The sequence below is a fragment of the Sphaeramia orbicularis genome, chromosome 19, assembly GCF_902148855.1.
Source record: "Sphaeramia orbicularis chromosome 19, fSphaOr1.1, whole genome shotgun sequence".
Lineage (NCBI taxonomy): Eukaryota > Metazoa > Chordata > Actinopteri > Kurtiformes > Apogonidae > Sphaeramia > Sphaeramia orbicularis.
In genome coordinates this window covers 24742483-24752990 of record NC_043975.1, presented here as the reverse complement: position 1 = coordinate 24752990, position 10508 = coordinate 24742483, and the positions used below count along the sequence as shown (strand labels likewise).

At 37.7% G+C, this 10508-nt stretch overlaps 2 protein-coding genes across 2 annotated transcripts; both read left to right on the top strand.

Annotated features, from left to right (window-relative positions):
• LOC115410614 (otolith matrix protein OMM-64-like) lies at positions 1-6889 on the top strand. Its single transcript, XM_030122336.1, has 12 exons — positions 1-401; positions 2121-2243; positions 2409-2582; positions 2783-3055; positions 3263-3379; positions 3715-3867; positions 4127-4267; positions 4651-4791; positions 5085-5225; positions 5782-5913; positions 6254-6391; positions 6535-6889. The coding sequence occupies exons 1-12, from the start codon at positions 255-257 to the stop codon at positions 6556-6558; spliced, it is 1704 nt and encodes a 567-aa protein (XP_029978196.1). The 5' UTR covers positions 1-254; the 3' UTR covers positions 6559-6889.
• Positions 6890-7038: 149 nt separating this feature from the next.
• Positions 7039-10508, top strand: LOC115410615 (peroxiredoxin-like 2A). Its single transcript, XM_030122337.1, has 5 exons — positions 7039-7305; positions 7450-7541; positions 9428-9568; positions 9777-9941; positions 10087-10508. Exons 1-5 carry the CDS (start codon positions 7170-7172, stop codon positions 10195-10197), a joined length of 645 nt encoding a protein of 214 aa, XP_029978197.1. The 5' UTR covers positions 7039-7169; the 3' UTR covers positions 10198-10508.

The following is a 10508-nucleotide window of genomic DNA, read 5'->3' as shown; positions in this document are numbered from 1 at the left end:
GCAGGCTAGTTCACTGACTGAAGTTGTTTTAAGGTAAAACGTTTCACATGTTTGTGTATACAAAAATAAAAACTTACTTTTACAGCTAAGTGCATGTTATCTGTTACTTTAAACCGCGGCAGTTGAGTTGTAGTTTGTTGCTAACTAGCTAAAGTCGGATTTTGCTTTAATAAAGCAGTGTGAAGCGGTATGTTACAATAAAACCTATACCTGTTTCAGGTGTTCAGGCTTCGGTCGCTGACACAGAAATTAACATGGACTCAGATTATATAAAAAGACATCTGGGGAGCTGCCTGGCAGAAGGACTTGCTGAAGTCGCAGAGGAACGCCCGGTGGACCCCATCCTGTATTTAGCCCACTGGCTTTACAAATACAATGCAAATGTTGAATACGAGGCCCAGGTAAGCAGCTGGTTGTTTAACTCTCAGTGGGAAAACTATTTATTTATTTATTCATTCATTGGTTTGTTTGTTTGTTTGTTTGTTTGTTTGTTTGTTTGTTTGTTTGGAACAAAATCTCCCATTTGACAAATCTACTTTTTGAGAAAATTTAAAACATCTTTTCTTGCAGAATGTTATTTGTCAAAAAAAAAAAAAAAAAAAAAAAAAAAGGATATAGCCTAGTCCAAAAAGCAGTGTATTATTTATAGGGTTTTGTTAACAAATATAGGCCTAGTATTAAGATTTTTTTTAACAAAGTACATTTTCAGCTAGGAGGTTTTGTTTTTCAGCCATCAATAAGAGAAACTGCTGTTTATAGCATATTAAGAACCTAAAGTGAAATGCTGAGTACAGCTTTGGACTAGCTAAAACTATTAATAATACTAAAACATTAGGCCCATTAAAATTTCAAAGGAATAGTAAGGTCAAAAGAAAGTTAAAGTTCAAGCTTTAAAATCTTTCAATCGTAGGTCTTAAAAACCTTTTAAAAAAATAAAAGTAAAACTTCAGTTTCAGTTCAAAGTCCACTTTTTGCACCACTTTTCATTGCTATATTTTTTCAGGCACATAATGCTAGTCACATACATGGTTAATTCATATTTTTATATTTAAGTATTTAGGCATTTGGTTGGATGAAAAGCTCTCCTTATCCGATCACATGGCTAGCTTTTTAGAAATAAATCCTGCTGGACTACATGTGATTTACAGGGGTTGGACAAAATAATGGAAACACCTTCACCTCAAGATGATAATGCCCCAATCCATACAGTTAGAATTGTTAAAGAATGGCATGAGGAACATTCTAATGAAGTTGAGCATCTCGTATGGCCGGCACAGTCCCCAGACCTCAACATTATTGAGCATTTATGGTCAGTTTTAGAGATTCAAGTAAGACGTTGATTTCCACCGCCATCGTCTCTAAAAGAGTTGGAGGGTATTCTAACTGAAGAATGGCTTAAAATTCCTTTGGAAACAATTCACAAGTTGTATGAATCAATACCTCGGAGAATTGAGGCTGTAATTGCCGCAAAAGGCGGACCTACACCATATTAAATTATATTTTGTTGATTTTTTAAGGTGTTTCCATTATTTTGTCCAACCCTGTACATGTATGCTTTCTCTACGGTACTCCACTTGTTAGACTCTGTGGATCACACTGCTTTATGATTCATAACTAACTCTGGTGATCATAGTTATCACTGTACTCTGTATGAATTAGTAGGTTGACAATCACTAACTCTACATAGGCCATTTCATTTGCATCTTTTTATGTATAGGGCTGTGCTGTGTAAACTCCCCTTGTATTCATGTAGACTCATGATGGAGACCTCTAGTGGTCTTCAGCCTCATTCTACTAGGTGGATTTCTTCCCAGGTTCCAGATTTGTTCATGGAACAACTTACAGAGCTCCTTAAATCTGAAAAATGTATTCCCACTAGATCATTTTAAAAGTTTGTTGACTGGTGTTTTAACCAAAAAAAACTGATTCTTTCATTCAGCTGGTTTTGTTCTATCCTTGGCTCTTATGTTAGGATGTCATGTTTGGTGTATTTAATCTTCCTTTTATTGTAACTGCTGTTCCACCTTGGCCAGGTCTCCCCTGAAAAGAAATCTTGATCTGAAGGGACTACCTGGTTAAATAAAATAATTTTTTTTTTTTTTTTTTTTTTTTTACTCCAGCAAAAGGCTACACTGGCTGTTCTGGAGCAGGAGCAGGCAAAAGCCAAAGAAGAAGCATTGCACCAGGAAAAGCTAAAGGAGGAGCAGAAAATGATTAATGAGCCTCTGGAAGAGTCTATAAAGGTACACTCATCACAAAATACCAGTATGTCTGTTAATCCAGTTTTTATATGTTCTATTTAAGCATCCATGAATTTACAAATCAATAATGCCATTGCAACAAATATGGTAACACTTTATAGCATATTTTAAGATAAATGTTATGAGAGCACACTGATTCATGAACAGCTACCAGGGGAGACATCTGCAGGGTCTGAAGCACAAGCTGCACAATCCACAACAGAAAATGCTGAAGACAGCAAACCTGTGGATGCTGAGAAACCAGTCACCCCTAATCCAGAAAACCAGCAGGACATAAATACACCCCAGACTGATGCTCAAGAAAATGACACTGAAAAGGAGGTGACTCAAAATAAAGTGCAAACAAGTGTGCTTCTGGTGGTGGTGCCTCCTTTGATCGTACACTCTTGTTTTTCATATGTAGGCTTGATGTATGAGCTGTTTTTATGGTTTGCATGCTCATGATCAGTCTTGAAACTTTTTTGCATGGTGTTTTCAAAAAATCACCTTAAAATTGCTTAAGAACATGGTGTGTTTGTCAGGCGAATGCACCAGATAATGTAAAGAATCCAGAGTCCCCTGAGATAAACCCTGTGGAGGCCAGCTCTGACCCCACTGAGACCCCCGGAGCTGAGGTCAAAGAAGAGTCTAGAGAAATGCCTATGGATAAAAAAGAGGAGGAGGAACTAAAAAGTATTCAAGAAGAGGAACAAACAGAGGTGGGACAAAGTGACAATCCGCCAGAAGAGAAAACCAAGGAGGAAATAAGCAGCAATCAAACAGAAGTACGAGAAGCAGACAAAGATGACGATAAGGTAATGAGATACCTTCTGTGGTCAATTTTTTGTTTTATTTTGTCATTTCTTGTTGCACAATTATTTATGAGAATCAATTAGAAAAACAGAACATACATTTCAAATAAAATAGTCTGTAGGAGTTACAACATAAATCATCAGTCATGGCAAAACATCTGCCTGTGATGGGTTTATTACGTACTGTTTTATTTTACGAATATCCCACAGGCTGGAACAGATAAACATGAGGAAACTGATCCATTGCAGTCAAATTCCAAATCAAACAAAACAGAAGAGCCACAAGAGGAAAGCCAAAACCCTCAATCTCCTCCGCCTGAAGATACAGTAAGGGTGATGTTGCGTATGTGAGAAAATGCTGATTATTTCATGTATTCAGATTGAGAATGCACAACATAAAGAATAGAAGAATCAGGGAGGACAATGAATAGATGAAGAATACGGTTAACAACATCGCAGTCAAAGCAGGCAGAAGAATGGTTCAGGCCAGAGGCAGGATGCTGATAGCCACAGCTAAGACTACCTGGCATAGTCATCCCAAAAAAGACTGAGGCACCAAGGTGAAGAAAATACAGACAGGATTCAGACTGAACAAAGAGATTCTGACTAGATTATTTCTGTTTTATATAATCTTATGATCTGTGTTTTCACCATTTTCCCAGAAGGATGAAGTTACTGACTCTGACAAGCAGATAACAGATTCCACCCAAGCAGAACCAACCTCTGACCCTCAAAGTGATGTTCTCAAACCAGAGGAGATGTTCTCTGCAGACGAGAAACAAAAGTCCAGTTCCCCTCTGCAGGACTTGGAAAAGGTGACTGATTTACTTCAGTCTACTGACTCAAAACATACAAAATTGCATTGTCTTGTGTAGCAAAGAGAATATTCATATTTTCATCTCTGCAAAATATTTGATGCATTGAGTTAGAAATACAAGTCAAACTGAGGCAGAAGTGATGATTACAACAACGGAGAGTCAGAAAGGAAGAAACACAGGACAGACTCTGATCAACTAGAGAAAGAAATATGAGACAAATAGAATTAATGCTTAACTAGTACTATTCTGATCTCAGGAGGATGACAGACAACATGTAAGTGAGAAGACAGATAAAATAGCTCCAGCAGCCGAGGATACTGCGTCGAGCAACATACAAATACCATCACATGGAGAAGCTGAAAACACTCCTTCTCTTAAGGATGACACAGAGAAGAAGGTAATAAAAAACAAACCAGCTTTTGGTTGCTCATAGTGTTATTGACCACTGAAATCACAAACCTAGCTCTGTTAATTGCTTGTATCTGTACCTTAAAGCTGCATCCACGATAACAGCTACAGTTACGCAGTTATCTGTGTAGAGGTTTCAGGTCAGATTTTCCATGAAAACCTGAAGCTCACTCCAATGTTCTCCAGTGTTTCTCTTCTGCTCCTCTACAGCTACAACAGTGTGAGACACTAGATAGTGTTTCCTTATAAATGCAATCAGTTAATGTGCACAGTTGCCCAGCTCTCACCACAACACAGACCCATGCGAGCACATGAGCATGTGTAAATGTTAATCATGGATGTAATGCTTAACTAGTACTACACTCATCTCAGGAGGACGAGGGACAACACATAACTGAGACAACTGGTAACACAGCTTCAGCAGCTGAGGACACTGAGTCGACCAACGTACAAGTGACATCACATGGAGAAGCTGAAAACACTACTTCTGTCAAGGAAGACACAGAGAAGAAGGTAATAAATGAAATGCAGTCAGTTAATGTCCATAGATGTCCAGCTCTCAGCACGACACAGACTCCACCAATAATATCATGTAAGCACATGAGCATGTGAACATTTTACAAAGGGATATGATATGTGCATATGAAAAATATGTGATACACTTAGTGACAAAACAGGCCAGGCAGACATGAGATCCACAGTGGAGAGTTATTACAGCAGAAAAACAGGACAGATTCTGTTCAGTTAGAAGACATAAAGATGAGACACATAGATTTAATGCTTGATTATTACTACCGTCATCTCAGGAGAACGACGAACAAGACACAAGTGAGACATCTGATAACATGGCTCTAGCAGCCGAGGACACTGTGTCGACCAACGTACAAGTTACATCGTATGGAGAAACTGAAAATACTCCTTCTGTCAATGATGACACAGAGAAGAAGGTAACAACAAACCAAGCAGCTTTCAGGCAGCTCAGGACATTTATTGTCAACAACAGAAATCACAAAGTTAACCCCATTAATATGTCTGTGGCCTGAAGCTACATCCATGATGACAGCTACAGTGCATGGATCTCTGAGTAGACATTTAGGATGGGATTTTCCATGGAAACCCAAATGCTCACCCCTGAGTTTATCAGTGCCTTTCTCCTGCTCCTCTACAGCTGCAACAACAGTGTGAAACAATAGATAGTGTTATCTTAGAAATTGTGTCAGCAAATGTCCATAGATGACCAGTTCTGAACACAACACAGACTCCAAAAATAATATCATGTAAACACATGAGTGTGTGAAAATGTTACTCTGGAAACAGCCTCCTGCATAAACCATCTGGAAAAGTTAAAGTTTTTGGCATTTGTGCATGTGAATATATACACAGAGGCATCAGTGATGAGACCTACAGTGAAAGTCAATGCAGCAATAAAAAAAAAAACAAAAACAGACATATAAATATGAGACACATGGATTTAATTCTTAACTAGTAATGCGCTCATCTCAGGAGGATGATGAACAACACACAACTGATAACACAGATCCAGCAGCTGAAGACACTGAGTCAAGCAACATGCAAGTGACATCACATGGAGAAGCTGAGAACACTCCTTTTGTCAAGGAAGACACAGAGAAGAAGGTAATATATATATATATATATATATATAAAAACAGCTTTCACACGGCCAAGTAGATTTACTGGAAACAATGAAAATCTAAATCATCAAAACATTCTTAAGCCAACAAAGGTCTGTGGCCTACAGCAGACATTCCATTGTTTGAGTCTCTGTTTTTAATTCTGTTAAACTCTATAATAGGTCAGCTTTTTGATATTTGTGAGTAAGAAAATATTTGAGTTAAAAAATCAAGCCAAGCTGATGCAACAGTGGCGAATCCCGCCGTGGAAAGCGGAAATGGACCAGGATATCAGCATGAGGCACATGATTTAATGCTTAACCATTACACTTTTCTCATCTCAGGGGGATGATGAACATCACACTGAGACCACTGATAACATGGCTCCAACAGCTGAGGACACTGTGTCAAGTAACATAGAAATATCATCACATGAACAGGCTGAAAGCTCTCCTTCTGTTAAAGATGACACAGAGAAAAAGGTAAAACAACAGCTTTGTTTTATTGAAAACAACTGAATACACAAAGCAGTTCTATAGTTTCAGCCCTATGATTCAAGAGGGCTACCCTTTCAGTACTTGACAGCTGATTTGAGAATATTTTGTAATTTTTTATGTCTTTACAGGCAGATGAAAAAGAAGAACACTGAGTCATCATTTACATGGGTTTGAATATATTGTTTTTAGGGTAGTTTCACTGGAAAGACTGACTTCAGTAGCTTCAATCACAGGTTCACATTTTAAATAGTATAATATCTCCATGCAAATGTGAGTTAAATATTAAATTGGTTCTTATTTGTTCTTTTTACATTTCTCACTTGTGCTTAAATTTAAATGTTTTTTTCATTAAACCTTTTTGTGTGACGTAAATGAATTTCAGCTGTAATAAATACTCTATAAAGTCCGTTTGAGAAAGTCCTGCCCTATGCTCTATTCTGGCATTTCCTAATATACTGATGCAATAACATATAATAATGACAGTGCACTTTTCAATCTCTTCAGTGACCTTTGACGCACAAGAAAAAAAAAAAGTGACGGTGCGTAAAATGCGTGACGCGTCACTCATCGACCGCACCTGCATAAAATCCAATCTAAAGACTCGGATCAGGCCCTAGAAAAGTTTGTGAAACACTGGGGGGAGGGTCGAATTGAGCTAGAATTTAAATACGCTTGTGGCTGAGTCAAACGGGCGGAAGAAAGGAAGGAAGGAACTAAAATGCACTAAAACGGACGGAGGGCTTGTGCTTCTGGACAAACGGCGATGGGAGCCACGGCCAGCGCGATCGGTGGATTCATTACCGGTGTGTTAAACTCTGTCACCGACAGGTTTCTGACACCACCCCTGAAGGCCACTCTGAAACATTTAGAAGAAACTGAACTCAAAACTCTGTCTGGAGGTGAGTTGGTTAATCTAAGTAATATTTACGCGCAGTGGCATTTCTGTGTTTTCTAACTTTATGGATCGTTGTATTGCAGTGTTATTCTTCCCAAATAGTCTATCTGAACTGCAGTTATACCCCTTTGTCTCCTTTGTTTGCCAGAGAAAAAAGCTTTCAAAGCCAAATTACTATGGGAGAAATCTGGAGCTGTGATCATGGCAGTCAGGCGGCCAGGATGATTTTTGTGCAGAGAGGTACTGTATGCATCCACTGTTCTGGAACTGTCCGTCATGATGTCCATCTCAAATACAGACCACTATTTTTATTATTAAGTGTGAATCATTAGGTTGTTTATCAGATGTAGCTGTGTTTAGGGTGGGAAAAGTTAAGTAAAAGGAGTAATGCTAAACTGAAAACACTACAAATAAAATATGTGCATGCAAAACCTCATTTCATTCTAAGTATTATCAGCAAAATAAAGTTATGTATCAAAAGTGAAAAGTTGGATTCATATTGCTGTTGTACTTATGTGTGCCTGTTGCATTTTCTGTTGTTGGTGTTTGTGGTTAAGGTAATACTTTGTCATGGATCTCCATCTCCAATACAGGCCATTATTATTATTATTATTATTATTATTATTATTATTATTATTATTATTATTATTATTATTATTAAGTCTAAATCAGTAAGTTGTTAATCAGATGTAGCTATGTTTAGGGTGGGAAAAGTTAAGTAAAAGGAGTAATGCTAAACTGAAAACACTCCAAATAAAAGATGTGCATGCAAAACCTTACTTCAGTCTAAGTATTATCAGCAAAATAAAGTTATGTATCAGAAGTGAAAAGTTGGATTCATATTGCTGTTGTATTTATGTGTGCCTGTTGCATTTTCTGATGTTGGTGTTTGTAGTTGAGGTAATGTTTTGTCTTCTTGTGCTGTATGAAAACCTGCTGAATAGTTTAATTTCCCTCAGGATTAATAAAGTATCTATCTATCTATCTATCTATCTATCTATCTATCTATCTATCTATCTATCTATCTATCTATCTATCTATCTATCTATCTATCTATCTATCTATCTATCTATCTATCTATCTATCTATCCTTTTTTGGTACATTTTAAATGCATAAATGAACAACAGAATATTTGTTTATAACATCAAGGCTTTTTAACTTTGTCAGGAACCTCAATTTCAACAAAATAATCTTTTTTTCCACTAAATTATGAAATGCTCTGGTTGAAATTATGACCTTTGTGTTGTTAGGCTTGGTTTCAGCCTAATTATAAAAACAAGAATATAAAGCAATAATTAGAGCCAAAACTGAAAACATAATTGCACTGTCAGCCAACACACTGACAGCCAGCTCCTCTAACAATCATGTGAGCTTTTGGGGATTCTCATTTTGCCTTGTTATCCAGTATACCTGCACAAAAACAAAACAAGCAAAGACGGGCTTGTCCACACATGTGAGGTCAATTCAGTATAGACCTGGTGACCTGCTGAGTGCACATCGAGGGGTATACTGACAAAAAAAAAAAAAAAAGGCCCAGAGGCTCATACTAAAAATAGTAAAACCAATATTTTCATGGATAAGGAAGCCCAACAAGTTAACCAAGAGATGAGAAACAAACTGGATGATGATGGATGATGTATTTTACAGCTGATTAAATACACGGGTCAAAACTGACCTGTTAACATACTGTAGGAGATGGTAACAGAAAACTTACTCAAGAGGAAGGTTAATTTGTTGTGCATCATCTTTTTAGTGCCACTGTCCTGGGAGAACCATTTATCACTAGAAATGCATTTCATAAGTTCAGGAAAGCAGAAGATACGTTGTCACACAAAATGGGGCTGAGTTTAGAGGAATTTTCACAATCTATGAAGGGAGTTTTAATTCCTGTCTATGATAAATATACAGTACATGAATAGTTTTTACTGTAAGAAACTGTCAGACAGATGTAAGTATAGTACATGTGATAGTCCTTGTTTTCTACAACTGAATGGATATGACCCCCCCCCCCCCCCAAAAAAAAAAAAAATCCTCTTTAGTTACATTACATTTACTTCTGAAGCATTTATTTGTCCATCTGGAGTGTTCATTGATACGTTTGTGTTTGACTGCTGTTGGGCTACAGGAGGCTGAAGAGCTGTCCTCTCTGAAACCTGAGCTGGAAGAGCTTGGGGTCCCTCTGTACGCTGTAGTGAAGGAGGAGGTCGGCAAAGAGGTCCAGAACTTCAGGCTGTACTTCAAGGGGGAGGTCTTCTTGGATGAAAAGGTGCCGTTTATTTTCTTTATGAATTACTGGATTGTTTGGCTTGTTTGCCATGATACAGAAATTTGATTAAGCAACACTAATCATGCAGCCAGATTCAGCTAGTTTCAGTAATATTTCTTATAAACACACAGTGAACTCATTCATGATCTGTAGGAAATCAGTTCAGGCCCTCATGACATATTCAAGGCTTTTCTTTGTCTGCATGTAGAGACGGTTTTATGGGCCACAAGAGAGGAAGTTGGGCCTCCTGGGGTTTCTTCGCGTTGGGGTGTGGCTAAATGGCTTGAGGGCCTTCAATAAGGGCTTCATTGGAAATATTTTTGGAGAGGGCTTCGTCCTTGGTGGTGTGTTTGTCATTGGACAAGGACAGCAGGTAAAGCCTCCACCATCCATGGGTGACAAAGCACAATTTCATGCATCCATTGACAATAACAATTGAAGTCAAAGAAGACAATATTCACTTCATTAGAGAAACATCCTGTATAACTTTTACTCATTGTTTTTGAATTTTCTTTCAGGGAATATTGCTGGAGCACAGAGAAATTGAGTTTGGGGATAAAGTCAACATTAAAGATGTTATTGAAGCTGCTAGAAGAATCTCACAGGAACTTCTGCCCTTAAAGAAATAGTTGTCTACACCAGAGGTTAAGTGTCACATAAATGTACATCTGATCTTGTAAAGACTAAATGTATGTTGAGTTCATGTTGTAACTATAATGTTCACTATGCATGAGGCTCAGTTATGTGGACTCATATTTAATAATGGCACAGCATATAGAATAGTAAGAGTCACCGAGTGTGTTAATGATGGTCTGTTTCTAAACTCTGTAGAAGAAACAAGCTTGATCTCTAACATTCAGTTTCATTTATTATTCTCTAAGAGCTGTGAAGCCCCAAGATGCTGACCTTTGAATAATAAAGTGTGTCTTTGAGCCGTGCA